A 21,304-nucleotide genomic window follows, 5' to 3' on the forward strand; every position below is an offset into this window, starting at 1 on the left:
ATCATGTCGTCTGCAAATAGAGACAATTTGACTTCCTCCTTTCCTAATTGAATACCCTTTATTTCTTTTTCTTGCCTGATTGCTCTGGCTAGAACTTCCAGTACTATATTGAATAGGAGTGGTGAGAGAGGGCATCCTTGTCTAGTGCCAGATTTCAAAGGGAATGCTTCCAGTTTTTGCCCATTCAGTATGATATTGGCTGTTGGTTTGTCATAAATAGCTTTTATTATTTTGAGATACATTCCTTCGATACCTAGTTTATTGAGGGTTTTTAGCATAAAGGGCTGTTGAATTTTGTCAAAGGCCTTCTCTGCATCAATTGAGATAATCGTGGTTTTTGTCTTTGGTTCTGTTTATGTGGTGAATTACATTTATAGACTTGCGTATATTGAACCAGCCTTGTATCCCCGGGATGAATCCTACTTGATCATGGTGGATAAGCTTTTTGATGTGCTGTTGTAATCAGCTTGTCAGTATTTTATTGAAGATTTTTGCATCTATGTTCATCATGGATATTGGCCTGTAGTTTTCTTTTCTTGTTGAGTCTCTGCCAGGTTTTGGTAGCAGGATGATGTTGGTCTCATAAAATGATTTGGGAAGGATTCCCTCTTTTTCGATTATTTGGAATAGTTTCAGAAGGAATGGTACCAGTTCCTCTTTGTATGTCTGGTAGAATTCGGCTGTGAACACATCTGGACCTGGGCTTTTTTTGGGTGGTAGGCTCTTAATTGCTGCCTCGACTTCAGATCTTGTTATTGGTCTATTCAGAGTTTCGACTTCTTCCCGGTTTATGCTTGGGAGGAGGCAACTGTCCAGGAATTTATCCATTTCTTCCAGGTTTTCTAGTTTATGTGCATAGAGTTGTTTGTAATAAATCTCTGATGATGGTTTGAATTTCTGTGGGATCTGTGGTGATATCCCCTTTATCATTTTTTATTGCATCTGTTTGGTTCTCTCTTTTCTTTTTTATTAATCTGGCTAGTGGTCTGTCTATTTTGTTGATCTTTTCAAAAAACCAGCTCCTGGATTTATTGATTTTTTGAAGGGTTTTTCGTGTCTCTATCTCCTTCAATTCTGCTCTGATCTTAGCTATTTCTTGTCTTCTGCTTGGTTTTTTAGTTTTTTTGATCTTGCTCCTCTAGCTCTTTCAATTTTGACGATAGGGTGTCAATTTTAGATCTCTCCTTTCTTCTCATGTGGGCACTTATTGCTATGTATTTTCCTCGAGAGACTGCTTTAAATGTGTCCCAGAGATTCTGGTATGTTGTGTCTTCCTTCTCGTTGGTTTCGAAGAACATCTTTATTTCTGCCTTCATTTCATTGTTTATCCAGTCAACATTCAGGAGAAAGTTGTTCAGTTTCCATGAAGCTGTGCGGTCCTGGGTTGGTTTCTGAATTCTGAGTTCTAACTTGATTGCACTGTGGTCTGAGAGACTATTTGTTATGGTTTCCGTTCTTTTGCATTTGCTGAGGAGTGATTTACTTCCAATTATGTGGTCAATTTTAGAGTAGGTGTGATGTGGTGCTGAGAAGAATGTATATTCTGTGGATTTGGGGTGGAGAGTTCTGTAAATGTCTATTAGGTTTGCTTGGTCCGGGTCTGAGTTCAAGTCCTGGATATCCTTGTTAATTTTCTGTCTCGTTGATCTGTTTAATATTGACAATGGTGTGTTGAAGTCTCCCACTATTATTGTGTGGGAGTCTAAGTCTCTTTGTAAGTCATTAAGAACTTACCTTATGTATCTGGGTGCTCCTGTATTAGGTGCATATATATTTAGGATTGTTAGCTCTTCTTGTTGCATTGATCCTTTTACCATTATATAATGTCCTTCTTTGTCTCTTTTGATCTTTGTTGGTTTAAAGTCTATTTTATCAGAGATGAGAATTGCAACTCCTGCTTTTTTTTTGCTCTCCATTTGTTTGGTAAATCTTCCTCCTTCCCTTTATTTTGAGCCGTTGTGTATCCTTGGATGTGAGATGGGTTTCCTGGATACAGCACACTGATGGGTTTTGGCTTTTTATCCAATTTGCCAGTCTGTGTCTTTTGATTGGGGCATTTAGTCCATTTACGTTTAGGGTTAATATTGTTATATGTGAATTTGATCCTGCCATTTTGATGCTAGCCAGCTGTTTTGCCCATTGGTTGATGCAGATTCTTCATTGTGTTGATCCTCTTTACCATTTGGTATGTTTTTGGAGTGGCTGGTACTGGTTGTTCTTTTCTATGTGTAGTGCCTCTTTGAGGAGCTCTTGTAAAGCAGGTCTGGTGGTAATGAAATCTCTGAGTACTTGCTTGTTTGTAAAGGATTTTATTTTTCCTTCACTTATGAAGCTTAGTTTGGCTGGATATGAAATTCTGGGTTGAAAGGTCTTTTCTTTAAGGATGTTGAATATCAGTCCCCACTCTCTTCTGGCTTGTAGGGTTTCTGCTGAGAGATCTGCTGTGATTCTGATGGGCTGCCCTTTGTGGGTAACCCGACCTTTCTCTGGCTGCCCTTAGCATTTTCTCCTTCAATTCAACCCTGGTGAATCTGACGATTATGTGCCTTGGGGTTGCTCTTCTAGAGGAATATCTTTGTGGTGTTCTCTGTATTTCCTGGACTTGAATATTGGCCTGCCTTGCTAGGTTGGGGAAGTTTTCCTGGATAATATCCTGAAGAGTATTTTCCAGCTTGGATGCATTCTCGTCGTCACATTCAGGTACACCTATCAAACGTAGATTAGGTCTTTTCATATAGTCCCATATTTCTTGTTGACTTTGTTCATTCCTTTTTACCCTTTTTTCTCTAATCTTGCCTTCTCGTTTTATTTCATTGAGTTGATCTTCGACCTCTGATATCCTTTCTTCTGCTTGGTCAATTCGGCTGTTGAAACTTGTGCATGCTTCACGAAGTTCTCGTGTTGTGTTTTTCAGCTCCATCAATTCACTCATATTCCTCTCTAAGTTGTCCATTCTCGTTAGCATTTCGTCAAGTCTTTTTTCAAGGTTCTTAGTTTCTTTGCATTGGGTTAGAACATGTTCTTTTAGCTCACGGAAGTTTCTTATTATCCACTTTCTGAAGGCTGATTCTGTCATTTCATCACACTCATTCTCCATCCAGTCTTGTTCCCTTGCTGGTGAGGAGTTGTAATCCCTTGTAGGAGGAGAGGTGTTCTGGTTTCAGGTGTTTTCATCCTTTTTGCGCTGGTTTCTTCCCATCTTTGTGGATTTATCCACCTGTCGACTTTGTAGTTGTTGACTTTCTGATTTTGGTAAGTTTAAGTCTGCAGCAGCAGAACTCATAAACCCCTTTTTTTTCCCCCAGGTGTTCTGTCCCAGGGAGTTAGGGGTTTATGAGTTTCTGCTGTGCTGCTGCCATTTTCTCTGTCCACAAGGAGGCAGCCTAGTCACACTCAGCCTGCAGAGGCTTCGCTGAGCTGCTGTGGGCTCCGCCCAGCTTCCGTGTGAACTTCCCTGCAGTCCTGTTTATATGGGTATAGTTAGAACTGCTTCCGCTATGTTGGCCCGCCTCTGTAGTGACGGACTCTCTCTGTAATGGCGGGTTGCCTTGGCAACGGCAGATTACCTCGGGAACTGCATGCTGCCTCCATAATGGCGGATGCCCCTCCTCCACAGAGCTGGACCATCCCGGGTTCAGTTGTGCTTGCCGTGAAAGTCTTAACCCAGAGCGTTTCCAATTGCTGTTTTTTTGTTTTTGTTTTTGTTTTTGTTTTTGTTTTTGTTGGGGTGGGACCAGCCGGGCCTGGTCACCTGGCTCCCTGCCTCAGAGCCTTTTGTTTTTTAGTTGAACGGTCGGCTCTCTACCAGGTGACCTGGTCGCCTGTTGAATAGGCGCCAGGATCCGTGTGATTTCCCGTGCGGCGACCCACTGCGCCGGCTGAAACTGCGGCTCTGAGATTCGTGGCGCTTTTTTGCCCAGGAATCTCCTGGCCTGGCTCCCTGCTTCAGCTCCCCTTGCTGGCTAAGAGGGGACACATTCTTGTTTACTCTGCACCGGGAGCCGCTGCGTCAACTGAAACCATGGCTCTGAGATTCATGGCGCTTTTATGCTCGGGAATCTCCTGGCCTGGCTCCCTGTTTCAGCTCCCCTTGCTGGCTAAGAGGGGACACAGTTTCGTTTATTCTGCACCGGGAGCCACTGCGCCAGATGAAACCGCGGCTCTGAGATTCGTGGCGCTTTTTTGTCCGGGAATCTCCTGGCCTGGCTCCCCGTTTCAGCTCCCCTTGCTGGCTAAGAGGGGACACAGTCTAGTTTACTCTGCACTGGGAACCCCTGCGCCAGGGTGCAGGTCAAACAGCCGCGCCGGCCAAAACAGCCACGCTGGCAACCCGTGGGGCTCCTCCGCCTGTGAATCTCCTGGTCTGTGGGCAGTAAAAATCCGTCTGGAAATGCGGCATCCACTCACCTTCTGCGCTTTCACTCGGACATGCAATCCTGAGCTCCTCCTAACCGGCCATCTTGGATCTCTCCCCTTGCTGCATTTTTAAAAGAGTAACTTACCATAACCAAATGGAGTTAATCAGAGAAATTCAAATTTGTTGCAATATTAGAAAGCTTTTTATGTAATTTACCATTTTAATGGAAAACATAAGAAAAATGCTTCTCTGGATGCAGAAAAAAGTATTTTATAGCATGCAATGCTCATTTATGATATATGCTCTGAATAAACTGGGAGCAGAAGGAAACTTTAGAGACTTAAGGAGTATCTACCACAGTCTAATAAACATCATACTAAAGTTGAAACTTTAGAAGCTTTACCCTAAAAGAAAAAGACATTGATAATGCTCATTATCACCACTATTGAACAACATAGAGAAGATCCTAGCCCAGAGTTTATCAAGCTTGGCTATGATCCCTCCTCTTAGGAACCTTTGGGAGTACAGGTGGCATTTTTCTATATAATAATGATTAAGAAGTGCTTCTGGCATTTAGCTCATGGGACAGGATATAGCAGATAGGCTGGTGTGGATACTAAACATCCTGTACTGCATGGGGGATTTTCATACAACAGTTATCTGCCCAATATGACAATAGCACCCTGGTTGAGGAACACTGAGTCAGTGCAGCAAGATAAGAGGAAAAATGGAGGCACGGTGATTAGAAAGAAGCAGCAAAACTATCCTTATATGCACACATGTGCTCACTTAGAAAATCAAATTATCAGAACTAAAAAGAGTTCAACAAGAAATCAATGTAGATAAGTTGCTTTCCTATATGAGAGCAATATCCAACTAAAAACATTGTTGAGGCCAGGTGCAGTGGCTCACACCTGTAATCCTAGCACTTTGGGAGGCCGAGGCAGGAGGATTGATTGAGGCCAGGAGTTTGAGATCAGCTTGGACAACATAGTGAGACCCCTATCTCTACAAAAGAAAAATTAGCTGAGTGTGGTGGTACTCACCTGTGGTCCTAGCTACTCAGGAGGCTGAAGCAGGAGGATTGCTGGAGCCCAAGGGTTCAAGGTTATAATGTAAAGTGAACTGTGATCATACCACTGTACTTCTACCTGGGCAACAGAGTGAGACCCTCTCAGAGCAGGAGGGGGAGGGGGAGCGGGAGACGGGGAGGGGGAGGAGGAGGAAAGAAAAGAAAAATTATTTACCTGAGGTTGGAAGTTTGAGACCAGCCTGGCCAACATGGTGAAACCCCGTCTCTGCTAAAAATACAAAGAAATTAGCTGGGCGTGGTGGTGTATGTCCCAGCTACTCATGGGGCTGGAGTGCAGTGTTGTGATCATAGCTCACTGCAGCCTCAAACCTTCTGGTTTAAGTGATCCTCTTACCCTGCCCTCCCAAGTAACTAAGGCCACAGGCCCACACCACCATGCCAGGCTAACTTTTAAAATATATATATTTTTTGTGGAGGTGGGGTTTCACTATGTTGCCCAGGCTGGTCTCCAATTCTTGGATTTAGAAATCCTCCTGTCTCAGCCTCCAAAAGTGCTGGGATTACAGGTGAGCCTCCAAAAGTGCTGGGATTACAGGTGAGCCACCGCACTTGGCTGAAAAAAATTACATGCACGATAGCAATGAATAACCAAGTGCCTAGGAAATCACTTAATAAAAACATATGCAAGGGATTTATGGTGAAAATCATAAATTATTCTTTAAGCATGTAAAAAAAGATTTGATGAAAAGAGAGACAGAACATGTTTATCATGCTTGAATAGATAAGACCTCTCTCCTGAGTAATTTATCCCTTCAAGTATTTCTAATCCAGATCCCCACTCTCAATATAACTATGCCTGGGTAAGTTGGCACTTTTCATCTTCTCTTCCCAGAAATCACACAAAAGTAAGAACAACAATACTCCCACAAACTCTGTTTTCAGTAAAACTAAAAATATATATAATTCATGAACTACTAAATATTTGTAAGGACTGCAAAAAGCAGCTGAGATTGGGCAGATGCAATGTGGGAGGAAGTGAAGCATGCACATGGGAGAGGAACCATCAGGGGATCTCAGAAGGCAGCAGCAAAAATATACTTCTGAGGGTAAATTAAGCAATATCCAGAATTAAAAATGATCATATTTTATGATGTAGCTGCTAGACTTTAGCATTTCTACTTCTAAGAATCCTAGAGAAACTCACATATGGTACAGTGAGACCAGTACAAGGATGTTTGTTGCAACATGATGTACAATCAAAAAATTAAAAGCAATCTAAATGTCATTTTAGAAGATAGCTTAAATTGTAATAAAGCCTGACAGTGGAAGAAGGAAACTAGATCTGTATATATCAGTACAGCTAGGCTTCCAAAACAAAATGGAGTGAAAAAAGCAAGTTGCAGAATGAATAAGCTACAGTACAATACTGTGTATGTAAATGTTAACTAAACATCAGTACTGTGTTCTATATAATTCATTTTCAGTTCCTATTTGTTTTTACTAGAGAGGAAGTATAGTATAGTGCACAAAAATGCAAGGTTCACACTGCCATGTGCACCTTCTGATTTACACCTGCAGCCTTGTGCAAGTTACTTAACCTTGTTAAGTAGCCCTTCAGTCTCTTCATTTGCAAAACAGGCATAATTGTATTTATGTGATAGGGATTTGTTCAGGATTAAATGGATTAGAAAAGTGCTTAGCATAATAAAAGTGTTTAAGTAATGTTAGGTTTTATTATTATTATAATTCATAGACACATAAATTTGTATATAAAATGTTAAGATTGCATGAAAAACCACAATTTATTTTTCTGTTTACTTTGGAAAATGGGAGAAGGGAATGGGGCTCGATGTGGTAGTTAAAAGGAACATCGGCTTTATTTATAATATTTTAATTTCTTTTATTACAAAATGTAAAGTATATATGACAAAAAATGTACTGTTGTTGAGTCTGCATATATATGGTATGATTTTCATAGTTATTTTTTAAATTACTAAAGATAATGCCACACAAGACACACAAAATAATATGTAGATACATATATATGGTATTTTGTATACAGTTTTATTTACTTCTTTATATATCTATAAAAGTAAAAAGATGAACTGGTAGTATTACTCCTCACTAAATGGGTAATTGTGACTGCCTCTGGGAAGGTGATCCGAATGAGGAAGCAGAGTACAGAATTTTAGCCTTCTCTATAATACCCTAGTTTTAAAAACAAGAGACAGTGTAATTATATATTACTTATTTGCTTTTTAAAAGCATAAACATTACAAAAGATATGAAATAAGACAAAAATCTTAGGCATGGCCTCCTGTATGTGGTAGAAAATATGACTTGTTACTTATGTCTTTGGATTTTTATATATAATTATGTGTTTGAATGAAAATAAAACAAAAGTTGGCTTATTGTGATTCGGTGATCAAACAGGAAAATTGTTCCAGCCTCCCTTTCCTTTAGTTGCTTTTACAAGGCCACATTTAGAGGTGCTAGGCACCTAAATGTGCTGGCATCCTCAAAACTTGGTCCAGGGAAGCATATGTAGGTTTAGGTCTCAGCCAGGGTCTTGGAGCTGGTCAGGAGACATATCCAGTGACCCTACCCTCTCGCCTGACCTACTGGTACTGTGTCTTTGAATGCTGAAAGTTGGAGGTGAGAGATAGCCCTAAACTGTACATTCACTGTGGGGGACAAAACTCAAAGATGGCGAATTCTCAGTTAGCAATTAGTGTCTTCATTTTCTATTATTTTTTTTAAAAAGTATCTGGCCAAGTGGCTCATGCCTGTAATTCCAACACTTTGAGAGGCTAAGGTGGGAGGATTGCTTGAACCCAGGAGTTTAAGGCCAGCTTGGGCAACATGATGAAACCTTGTGTCTACAAAAAATAGAAATAAATTAGCAAAGTGTGGTGGCACATGCCAGTAGTCCCAGCTACTTGGGAGGCTGAGGTGGGGGGATCATTTGTGCCTGGGAGGTCAAGGCCACAGTGAACTCCAGCCTGGGTAACAGAGTGACACCTTGACTCAAATATATATATTCATCTTTATCCAACAAATTCCCTATTCCATATTTTTCCCATCTCAGGACTTCGAAATTTCCTTGCATTTCAGAATATAAATTTGTTTATTACAGAGCGTTCCAAGGTGTGATTATTCAGCAGTCGCTTAATATTCTTCAAATACATTCCAGCATCTTACATGCAACTATGTCTTTTGGCTCAATTACTAACAAGAGGCAGTGGGGCACAGATAACACAAGCTGTGAGGCACATCTAGAGGGTGTTCCCTAATGTCATGTTATCCTGTCATAACTGACAGGGAGTAAATATACTGGGGGGGTGCATGGGTGGCCCACTTGTTCCTAAGCTGTGCTGCTTCATTCTGCAGGTCGGGGTCTCCCAGCAGGACAAGCTGAGGTGGAGATGATAGAAAGAGCCCGTGAGAAGCGTGCTTGGGAAGCCACCCTTCCTCCTCTGAGTGACGCCTTCCAGTATGAGAAGAGGAGGAAGATGATGAATGAAATGGAGAGGAAGGAGTGGGCCTTCAGAGAGCAGGAGATTGAAAAGTAGGTTCTCCATCACCTAGACAACTGTTCCTGCACTGGTGGGAGTAATATTAATGCTTTATATCTGTAAAGCATTCTCCCAAATGTATGGGTTGAAAAGCATCCTCAACCTATAGAGATAGGAAATTGGGCTTCCAGTTCTTTCAGGAGCAGTCACATGCTTCTGATGTGGTCCAGAAGCTCTCTATAATTTTCTCTCCAATAACATAAAAATGTAGAATACCCTCTCTGTGTGTGAAGAAGCTCAGCATGGGACCCAGGTTTGAAAAACTCCTGAAGGGTATCTCTGATTCTTCTCCTCCCTTTGCTCTTCAGTATCTATTTTAACTTGTCACAGAATCCCACTAATTTCTGCAAAGCACCTTTCAAACTGTCCCTTCATGTTCATTCCCAGTACCACTATCCCAGTGCCTGGGCTTTCTTCATAGCCCTCCAAACAGCCTTGGCACTAGTCCTAGCTCTTACCTCTCTGCTCCCGACACTGGATTCACAGTCAGGATGCCTTGTGTGCTGGCTAGAGCTGATGGGGGCATTTCCTATTTAAAAGACAAATTATGGAATTATTCCATTAAGACTTGAGTTTCTATAACAATATACATAAATAACAATATGCTGAGGTACTTGTGGTTGGGTTTTCAATCATTTCAACTGATATATTTCCAGTAATGGACTTGTTGCTGATATGTGGAAATGGTAAGAGATGATGAGAACCAAAAAATTACAACTCTCTAGCGAGAACAAAGGAAGTGCATTTGCTGAGGTTGTCCTTTGTGCCAGGCTGTGCTAATGCACTTTATTGCTCAGAGAAATGCTGCCAAAGACCCTTACACACAAGAGAGGGACCCAAAGAGTTAGAGACTCAGCTTGGTGCTAAATTTGGAATATGTTAATTTTTTTGTAACACCTTCAGATTAAGTCTGAATCTAGGCTTTGTGATGTTTTGATAAAAGCTTGCAATTTAATTTAAAAAATAGTGTTTGGAGCAAAGTAGGTATCAAATACCCAATCCTGTTGGCAGAAATTTAAATTTATTATTATATTTTGGAAAGATAGGTGTCTTTTCAAAAGGTATTAAAACTATTAAAAATGTCCAGAGGGCCAGAGTGAAGATGTCACCTGAGAAAGTGAGTACATTTTTTAAACTGAGGGCAATTTTCATACATGTATTTTGAGTCCCTTCTACATGCTAGGCTCTGTGCTGTGAGTTAAGAAAATAGGGATACATAGAAAACTGCTCTTCCTGACAGGGGTCCTTATGGTCCACTGGGGCAGGAGGGCAGGGAAGGTGGGTAAAGATGGGACAAGATCTTAGACCAACCCCTCTCAGGCTGTGCCTATCAGGTGGTGTGCTATTCTGTACACGAAGTGCTCGGGGAATCTAGGTGAGAGAACAGTTACTATTTAAGGTGGGTGATTTGAGAAAGAAAACTGCTGAGAGGAGGTATCTTCTGAGCTGGGTTTTGAAGGGTGACTAAGAAGCCATCAGGCAGTTAGTAATATCAGACAATAATATCAGAAGCTATCAGGTAGAACAATGCCTGAGGGGTGTTGTTCTGAGATCTTTGGCACCATCTCCCTGCCCATCTCCTGCCCCTTCCTGCCCCAGTGAACTCTAAGGAGCTCTGTCAATAATATTAGATTGATGATGATGATATGTTGATGATGATGATTAGTGGACTATAAAAGGAGGTCTGTCAGTATCAGATGATGAGTGAACTATAAGCTCTGTCAATAATATGATGATGATGATGATTGGTGGACTAAAAGGAGTTCTGCCAATGATATCAGATGAATAAGAAGAAGACATCTATAGAGCATGGAACATTTATAGAGGGCTTACTATGTGCCAGATGATGTTCTAAGCATACAGTTCTCAAAGTGTGGTCCACAGACTAGCAGCATCAACATTACCTTGGAGCTTGGTAGAAATGCAGATGATCAGGCCCCATCCCAGGACCTATGAATCAGAGATTGTCAGCAATCTGTGTCAGAAACTGCCCTCCGGATTGTGCTGCTGCACTCTTAAATTTGAGACTACTGTTCGAGCACTGTATATGCATTAACTCACTTAATGCTCACAACAACCTCATGAAGAGGGTACTATTATTATCTCCACTTTGTCATTGAAGAGATTAAGGTCAGTGCTGACATGGAAAATTGAACCTAGCATTTCTAACAGAGAAAGGTGGCTGGGGGTGTGTGGCTTAGTTTTTAAAATGCCTATTTCTCCATACTCATTTGTCACTACACTCTCGCCCCTCAAGCGCATTCACTGGGAGAAACGCTGCCAGTGTGACATCTTGCTCTCCCTCCAGTCCCTGCTGAGGCCCTGCTTTTCCCTTGTCAATCTGGCAAATCTCAATCCTGAGTTAACAGCTCCTCTAGGGAAGACTTTTCCCACCTTCTCCCTCTTTTCTCCCTGCCCTATTCTTTCTTCTCCCACAAAGATTTTTCACTCTTCTAGCCTGGTATGTATCTCCTTGTGCTGGAAGTGTCGGTTCATATGCCCATTCACCAGAACAGTGCTTCTTGAGAGAAGGCATTTTATCTTGTACATCATTGTTCCTGCCTGGCATATGGTGGGCACTTAATAAATATTTGACAAATGAGTAAGTGAATAAATTCAGGTATGAATTTCTAAGTAAGAGTAAAATGTATATTCAAATCTCTGTTTTAGGAAGGAAAACCTTGACAGCTGGGTAGAAAAAAGATTGGAAGGAGGAGAGACTAGCAGCAAGGAGTCCACGTTAGGAATGAGATGACCAAAACATGAGCTAGAGAATACAAGAAGTATTTCTGAGGAGCGATCCTTAGCAGTGGGAAGAAGGTGTAAGAGGGGCAGACGTCTGGGGGAACAAGTGAGTAGGGTTTTTTTTTTTTAATTGTCAAGGACAGTTGGAGATTCAAATAGATGGAAATTCTGGTTCAGAAATACCTAACCTGAGCTGGGCGCAGTGGTTCACGCCTGTAATCCCAGCACTTTGGGAAGCCAAGGTGGGATCACTTGAGGTCAGGAGTTCGAGACAGGCCTGGCCAATGTGGTGAAACTCCATCTACACTAAAAATACAAAAGTTAGCCAGGCATGGTGGCAGGCACCTGTGGTTCCAGCTACCTGGGAGGCTGAGGCACAAAAATCACTTGAACCCATGAGGTGGAGGCTCCAGTGACCTGAGATCAGGCCACTGCACTCCAGCCTGGGCAACAGAGCAAGACTCTGTCTTGAAAGAGAGAGAGGAAGGGAGGGAGGAAGGAAGGAAAGAGGGAGGGAGGGAAGGAAGGGAAGGGAAGGGAGGGAGGGAGGGGGGAAGGGAGAAAGAGAAAGAAAGAAAGGGAAGGAAAGAAGGAAGGAAGAAGGGAGGGGGAGAGAGAGAGAAAAAGAAAGAACAATCTAAGCTGGAGGTACAGATTGCAAAGTTATCTGCATTGCATTGTTGGATGCACATGAGCAAGGTAGCCCAAGGAGAGCAAGTCGAAGATAAGGGGAAAGGAAACAAAAATTTGTTGAGTACCTGTTATATGCCAGACACTGCATTTTCACCTCACTCCTTAGGATAGCATGCCAGAACCGCATTTCCTCCTCACTCCCCCTATTACGTAACCTTCCAGGAATACCACTCGACCTGGCACTGTGCACAAACCTCTTGCTGTTCCTTTAGGCCCATCTGTCTAGAGAGCCCTTCTTTTACCCCATCTGCCTGGCATACCCTTCTTCATCCTTGAGAACGACACCCATGTATATTCCTATTATATAGTGAGTCTCTGTTGAGTTGTCTCCCCCACGCCCCCACTTCATCTGTCATACTTTTACCACAGTGGTCTTTTGACAATACATGAACATGATACCAGCCCACAGAGAAGAACCTGTCTGTGGCAGCCATTTCCTTGCCCTCTGAGATGCCATATGCTTCTTTATGTTTTGTGATTTACTTGAAGACTGCAGGAGATTCGCCTGGAAGTTCTAAAAGAGCTGTTGAGGAAGCGTGATGAGAATCAGAATGAAGTGAATATGAAGCACTTGAATGCCCGGTGGTCTAAACTGCAGGAGGCAAAAGAGGCAAAAATGGCAAAAATTCAGCGCACACATATATCAAGTAATGGTGTAGTATGAACAACGACGTCAGTGGAAAAGTGGGATTTGCTTTGGATCTTTGACCAAACCTGACTTAACTATGTTATAATTCTGTTTTGGTCCTGGGAATCGCATAGGGAAGGGCTGAGAGATGAGTTATTTTTTAAAGGTAGAAGAGTGGAGGAAAATCCCTCACTAAGCAAATCAAGTGACGGTGTCCTAACAGGTAGTCAAGTTATTGAGATAATGGATGTGTGTGTGTCTGTATGTGTGTGTGGTGGGACAGGTGTTGGGTTCCTCAACACCTATGGTCCAGCACCCTGGATAAAGAGCCCTGTTTCTTACCCTTTCTTCATTATTGCTCTTAAAGGAGACATTTCAGACATCCTTTTTTCTAATCACCCCTCTACAAGAAATTTTAATACCACAGATACATATGTTTATGAACTATATGTATATCTGTACTTTATACATGGAAAGAGGAAGTATATAGTTTATTATTTTTATTAGGAATGACTGAATTAAAGATTCAAGTTAAATTTCTGGTTTAAAAATTTAAGGTCAAGAGAGGTAGCTCATGCCTGTAATCCCAGCACTTTGGGAGGCTGAAGTGGGAGGATTGCTTAAATTAGCTAGAAGTTCAAATCCAGTCTGAGCAACATATTGAGACCCCCATCTCTACAAATTTTTTTTCAACATAGCCAGATGTAGTACACATCTGTAGTTGTAGCTACTTGGAGGCTGAGGTGGGAGGATGGCTTGAGTCCAGGAGCTCAAGGCTACAATGAGATATGATCACATCACTGCACTCCAGCCTGGGTGATAGAGACCTTGTCTTGAAATAAATAAATTGTTTCAATTACATGTGCAGACTATTTATATATGTACTCATTCACAATGTAATCACATTTTAAAGAATCATTCAAAACTTATTTTTCCAACAAAAATAAAACAATCACAAAAATAAATTATTGCTTAAAATTATATTTAGTGAACTTAATTTTTTTATTATTATTTTTTTTTAGACAGAGTCTCACTCTGTCGCCAGGCTGGAGTGCAGTGGTGTAATCTCAGCTCACTGCAACTGCCGCCTCCTGGGTTCAAGTGATTCTTCACCTCAGCCTCCCGAGTAGCTGGGACCACAGGCGCGTGCCATGACGCCCAGCTAATTTTTGTATTTTTAGTAGAGACAGGGTTTCACCATGTTGGCCAGGATGGTCTCGATCTCTTGACCTCATGATCCGCCCACCTCAGCGTCCCAAAGTGCTGGGATTACAGGCGTGAGCCACCATGCCCAGCCGAACTTAAATTTTAACTTTTTCTTGATGTGAGAAAAGAGCATTTAACTGCTAGGTATTTATTTAGATATGCTCAACATGTTTTTCAGTACTTGGAATAACTCATGATAGATCTGACTAATTTTTAAAGGTGAATAATAAAATTTAAGTCATTTTTACTTAATTCTAAAACCGAAGTCACACCCAGAAGTGCTGAGGATCAAACATCCCCAAGCAACATCCCCAAGACAGCAGTGGTACACAGGCCCCTCTTGCAGCATGACATCGTGATCTTGTGATAAGATTTATACCCCATTGAAAGTTCACAGTGTAAAGCTGCCAAAAGGGCTTGTGTCTGTGATGGGATTTGAAAGAAAAGGAGCATGGGAGGCAGGGAGCATCACTCTAAAGAGTGATGTAAAGAGTGATCTAAAGAGATGAGTATACTCCTATTGTGCACAGTCAAACCTTTTCTCTCTAACTGCCAAACATTTCGGAAAGCTATAAGCTGGGACATTCTCTGGTTTATTTTGGTGTTAACCAAGATGAACCTGTAGTCTTTTCTTTTGATTATTGTAGGGGAGAATAATTCCCTAGTTCTCTGCTGAACATGTATTTTCCATATGCTTTGAGTTTTACTCATTTAACAAAGTTTTACTGAATACCTCTTCTTGGCCTGGAGCTTGAAATGCAGTTATAAAAGATTTCTGAGGAGTACCGATTGAGGACACTAGCTGATTCTGCTTCTGTCACTCCTGCCTGTCTCATAACAATCTGGGCCACACAGATGGCAGACCTCTGTTTTTAGTGTTACATTCTGGCTGTCATGAGTCATCATGAAATTCATTCATTTCAATAGCTTCTCTGAATAACACTAGAATCAGTTTACTCTTCTGCATTTGTATAATTCAGAACAATATTTTGGAGATAGTCATGGAGGTATGTTTTATTTCAGCAATCAGAAAACTTGTAGGAAACGGAAAGAATATAGAAGGGAAGCTGGAGAGAAGAAATATCATCAAGGACTATTCTGATTATGCATCACAGGTCTATGGACCTCTGTCTCGTCTTGGGTGTTTCCCAGACAACAACTCAGAGGACTTTGTAGTAAAAAACTACTATCTCAACACCTATGAAGGTAAGCAACTTACATAATTAGAAATCCAATATAAGAAGATTATCTCTGAAATATGATCAAATATATAAAATATAGAAATTTAGATTAAAAGCTAAGTAAAAAATACTTGCAATAAATAGTGATTAACAGGTTTAATATTATTAATGTGAGTTCATACAAACAAAAACTACTAAGACACAAATAATGAATGTGCTACAGAACAGTTCAGCAAGGAGTAAATTCAGTTAGCTACTAAATGTTAAAAAATGTTTAATGTCACTAATAAAGTTATTTAACAATGAAATAAAGAAAACTTTTATATTAGGTTTATGAAGCAAACAAGAAATATGTTTAATGAAATCAACCCTTTACAAAGATATGTCAAAAAATAGTGGGCAAGAGGATGGAGAACCAGGGAATAAATTCATGGAAAGGGGTATACCTCTTAGGAAATTCAAAAGAGGCTTATTTAGTTACCTAATTTCACTTGACAAGTTGAAGTATTGCATGGCCAAGATCATGAGTTGCTGGTTACACTGCTGAACTCGTAGCTGTGGCTGGCCATCTCCAGAGCAGAATGTAATAAATTGGTGAACATCTACTTTAGAAGAATGGGACCACATATCATAGAATCATTAATTTTTTGTTGATTATTATTGTGGAATTGCTACTTTTTCGTAGGGTGATATTTTCATTTTAGAATACATTTCTCATTGTACAGTCTAAGTCACTGAGAACATGAGTTAATTATACGGAAATGTGCTATCACATTTCAAGGACACTTCATTCTGTTATATGAGATACACCCTCTCAACAATTCTAATGAAACTGCTTGGCAAACAGCTACAAAAGTTAACAATATACTTTAAAAATAATAAACGTAAGCATTGGATACTAAAAACATGTACTTCTTTCCCATAGGATTAGTCGAACTTGAGTCATGTCTCCCAGATTTTGTGACACAACCCCGAATCAGAGCTCCAAAACCTAAAGTCATTACCACCAAAGCCGGTTTTCTGAAGAGAGCAGCAAGGTTGGACTATGAGTTGGCAGAGATTCATAAGGTATAATCATTATCTGGAGACAGTGACTTCCAGTGTGGCTTTTGCAGATAAATGCTACACTTCAAAAATTGCAGCAGTGTCCAGTGGGTCAAACAGAGCTACATTCTCTGCTCTGCACTTTTCTGAGGTTGCCCATGCTGTGCTGAACCAATGTGTATTTCCCCTCATTTCACACTTCAGGAAACTTCTTGGAGATTATTTTCCCCATTTGCAGACATCATATTACTTTCTGAAAGTGTTTTCAATTTGGATCTCTGTATAAAATTTGACACTCTACTAAGGTACGGCAAGCTTCTAGTATTCAGAATTATTATTGGTGTTAATAGTTGTACTAGGCCCGATTTTCTCCCTTTTGTGTTCACGTGATTAGGACATATGAAGAAAGAGTCATGTTCAACTCCTTTCTCATCAAGTTAAAACTAAAGGAAAATGTGTGATGGTCTTCCCCAAGACCCACAGCAAGTCATCTATCAGCTGGCGTTTACCTTTTGCTGGACTATAGGTGTACAGAATCTATGGTTTATGATGGTGGTCCTCAATCTTCCCTGTGCATCAGAATCTTATGGAGGACTTGTTAAAACACATGCAACTGGACCTCATCCCTAAAGTTTCTGATTCAGTGGGTCTGAAGTGGGGCTGGAGCATTTGCGTTTTTTGTTTCCCAGGAACCACACCATAAACCCACTGGTTTATGATAGACTCTCTTCACTGGTCTATGCATGTTTGTTTGTTCAGTTGATTTTAGTAGTTTACAAAAACTGATGGGAACTCATCCTCAAACAGGTCCTTGATAGTACTTTACATATGTATCGAGGTGGTTCTTTCCTACCTCATCCCCACGCCCCCATCTCCTTTTACCCATCCTAAATGCCATGTTCATCATTCTTTTACTTTCTATTAAGATTTTTTATAAGGTTATGGAAGTTCCCTTCTATTCTTAATTTACTAAAGCAGTTAATCATGTGTTTATGTTGAATTTTATCAAATGTTTATATCTACTGCATAATTTTTATACATGTTATTTTTTAAATTATTATAGTAACATTTGTAATTATTTACAAATATTAATCTATCTTTGCATACCTGAGATGAACCTGCCTTGGTTAAAGCATACAGCTTATTTTTAATACCTTGTTGGATTTGATTTACTCATATGTTGATTATGCTTTTGCTTCTACATTCATGAGTGAAATGGCCTTCTTGTTTTTCTTTCTCAGTTTGACTATCTATGGGGTTGGTATTATAATTATGCAGGTCTCCTGAAATGAACTGGAGAATATTCCTTCCTTTTTCTTTTTTGAGAAGAGTTTAAATAGGATTGGGATGATCTGTTCCTTCAATTTGGTAGAATATGCATATAAAATTATCTGGGACTAATGTTTTCTTCATAGGAAAAATTTTAACCACTACTTCAATTTCTTCACAACTTACAGAACTCTTCTCTTTATACATTACATTTCTCCTAGCTTTTCAATTTTTTTGGCACATAAATGTTGATGGTTTTTTTTTTAATAATCTTTTTTATGTTTGTTTTGTCTTATTCATTATTTATGTCTACTTTTTTCATTTACAATAGTGTTTATTTATGCCTGAACTCTTTTTCTTAATTAATTTCACTGAAGGCTTGCTTATTTCTTAGTATTTGTGTTTTCAGTGAACTTTTGATTTTGTTGATTTTATGTATAATATATGTTTTTTCAATCACATTAGTTTCTACTCCTATATTTATTATATATTTCTACTTTCTTTGGGTTTGTTTCACAGGTCTTTTCTTTTTTTAATTGCATTTTAGGTTTTGGGGTACATGTGAAGAACATGCAAGACTGTTGCATAGGTACACACATGGCAGTGTGATTTGTTGCCTTCCTCCCCATCACCAATATCTGGCATTTCTCCCCATGCTATGGCTCCCCAACTCCCCACCGCCTGCTGTCCCTCCTCTGTTTCCCCCCGACAGACTCCAGTGTGTGATGCTCCCCTCCCTGTGTCCATGTGTTCTCATTGCTCAACACCCACCTATGAGTGAGAACACGCGGTGTTTGGTTTTCTATTCTTGTGTCAGTTTGCTGAGAATGATGGTTTCCAGGTTCATCCATGTCCCTACAAAGGACACGAACTCATCGTTTTTGATGGCTGCATAATATTCCATGGTGTATATGTGCCACATTTTCCCCGTCCAGTCTATCATGGATGGGCATTTGGGTTGGTTCCAGGTCTTTGCTATTGTAAATAGTGCTGCAATGAACATTCGTGTGCATGTGTCCTTATAGTAGAACGATTTATAATCCTTTGGATATATACCCAGTAATGGGATTGCTGGGTCAAATAGAATTTCTATTTCTAGGTCCTTGAGGAATCGCCACACTGTCTTCCACAATGGTTGAACTAATTTACACTCCCACCAACAGTGTAAAAGTGTTCCCATTTCTCCACATCCTCTCTAGCATCTGTTGTCTCCCAATTTTTTTTTAATTTAATTTTTTAAAATAATTTTTTATTTTTTATTTTTTAAAAAGACGGGGTTCGGCTGGTCTTGAGCTCCCGACCTCAGGTGATCCGCCCACCTTGGCCTCCAAAGTGCTTGGATTACAGGCATGACCCACCATGCCTGGCCCGTCTCCCGATTTTTTAATGATCGCCATTCTAACTGGCGTGAGATGGTATCTCAATGTAGTTTTGATTTGCATTTCTCTAATGACCAGTGATGATGAGCATTTTTTCATATGCTTGTTGGCCTCATGTATGTCTTCTTTTGTCTGTTCATATCCTTTGCCCATTTTTGAATGGGCTTGTTTGTTTTTTTCTTGTAAATCTGTTTTAGTTCTTTGTGGATTCTGGATATCAGCCCTTTGTCAGATGGGTAGACTGCAAAAATTTTTTCCCATTCTGTTGGTTCCCGATTCACTCTAATGACATTCTTTTGCCGTGCAGAAGCTGTGGAGTTTGATTAGGTCCCATTTGTCTATTTTGGCTTTTGTTGCCAATGCTTTTGGTGTTTTGGTCATGAAGTCCTTGCCTACACCTATGTCCTAAATGGTTTTGCCTAGGTTTTCTTGTAGGTTTTTTATGGTGTTAGGTCTTATGTTTAAGTCTTTAATCCATCTGAAGTTAATTTTAGTGTAAGGTGTCAGGAAGGAGTCCAGTTTCTGCTTTCTACACGTGGCTAGTCAGTTTTCCCAACACCATTTATTAAACAGGGACTCCTTTCTCCATTGCTTGTTTTTGTCAGATTTGTCAAAGATCAGATGGTTGTAGATGTGTGGTGTTGCCTCTGAGGCCTCTGTTCTGTTCCACTGGTCTATATCTCTGTTTTGATACCAGTACCATGTGGTTTGGTTACTGTAGCCTTGTAGTATAGTTTGAAGTCCGGTAGTGTGATGCCTCCCGCTTTGTTCTTTTTGCTTAGAATTGACTTGGCTATGCGGGCTCTCTTTTGGTTCCATATGAAGTTTAAGGTGGTTTTTTTCCAGTTCTGTGAAGAAGGTCATTGGTAGCTTGATGGAGATAGCGTTGAATCTGTAAATTACTTTGGGCAGTATGGCCATTTTCACGATATTGATTCTTCCTAACCATGAACATGGAATGTTTCTCCATCTGTTTGTGTCCTCTCTTATTTCATTGAGCTGTGGTTTGTAGTTCTTCTTGAAGAGGTCCTTTACGTTCCTTGTTAGTTGTATCCCTAGGTATTTTATTCTCTTTGTAGCAATTGTGAATGGCAGTTCATTCTTGATTTGACTCTCTTTAAGTCTGTTATTGGTGTATAGGAATGCTTGTGATTTTTGCACATTGATTTTGTATCCTGAGACTTTGCTGAAGTTGCTTATCAGTTTCAGGAGAATTTGGGCTGAGACAATGAGGTCTTCTAGATATACAATCATGTTGTCTGCAAATAGAGACAATTTGACTTCCTGCTTTCCTATTTGAATACCCTTCATTTCTTTTTCTTGCCTGATTGCTCTGGTTAGAACTTCTAATACTGTATTGAATAGGAGTAGTGAGAGGGGGCACCTTTGTCTAGTGCCAGATTTAAAAGAGAATGCTTCCAGTTTTTGCCCATTCAGTATGATATTGGCTGTTGGTCTGTCTTAAATAGCTTTTATTGTTTTGAGATACATTCCATCAATACCTAGTTTATTGAGGGTTTTTAGCATAAAGGGCTGTTGAATTTTGTCAAAGGCCTTCTCTGCATCAATTGAGATAATCATGTGGTTTTTGTCTTTGGTTCTGTTTATGTGGTGAATTATGTTTATAGACTTGCGTATGTTGAACCAGCCTTGCATCCCTGGGATGAATCCTACTTGATCATGGTGGATAAGCTTTTTGAAGTGCTGTTGCAATCGGTTTGCCAGTATTTTATTGAAGATTTTTGCATCTGTGTTCATCATGGATATTGGCCTGAAGTTTTATTTTCTTGCTTAGTCTCTGCCAGGTTTTGGTATCAGGATGATGTTCGTCTGATAAAATGATTTGAGAAGGATTCCCTCTTTTTGGATTGTTTGGAATAGTTTCAGAAGGAATGGTACCAGCTCCTCTTTGTATGTCTGATAGAATTCGGCTGTGAACCTATCTGGACCTGGGCTTTTTTTGGGTGGTAGGCTCTTAATTGCTGCCTCAACTTCAGAGCTTGTTATTGGTCTATTCAGGGTTTCAACTTCTTCCTGGTTTAGACTTGGGAGGATGCAAGTGTCCAGGAATTTATCCATTTCTTCCAGGTTTACTAGTTCATGTGCATAGAGTTGTTTGTAATAATCTCTGATGATGGTTTGTATTTCTGTGGAATCTGTGGTGATAACCCCTTTATCGTTTTTTATTGCATCT

At 40.2% G+C, this 21,304-nt stretch overlaps 1 protein-coding gene across 2 annotated transcripts in view; it reads left to right on the forward strand.

Annotated features, from left to right (window-relative positions):
- CFAP91 (cilia and flagella associated protein 91) overlaps positions 1–21,304 on the forward strand; it is a 57,723-nt gene that overhangs the window by 19,273 nt on the left and 17,146 nt on the right. For both annotated transcript variants that reach the window (XM_012463927.2, XM_012463929.3), the window contains exons 7-10: positions 8,781–8,958; positions 12,893–13,050; positions 15,261–15,443; positions 16,344–16,486. In XM_012463927.2, the coding sequence (XP_012319350.2) occupies positions 8,781–8,958; positions 12,893–13,050; positions 15,261–15,443; positions 16,344–16,486 (662 nt within the window). The remainder of the gene's footprint in view (positions 1–8,780; positions 8,959–12,892; positions 13,051–15,260; positions 15,444–16,343; positions 16,487–21,304) is intronic.

The sequence above is a fragment of the Aotus nancymaae genome, unplaced genomic scaffold, assembly GCF_030222135.1.
Source record: "Aotus nancymaae isolate 86718 unplaced genomic scaffold, 86718_ANA_hifiasm-v0.15.2.pri h1tg000011l, whole genome shotgun sequence".
NCBI lineage: Eukaryota > Metazoa > Chordata > Mammalia > Primates > Aotidae > Aotus > Aotus nancymaae.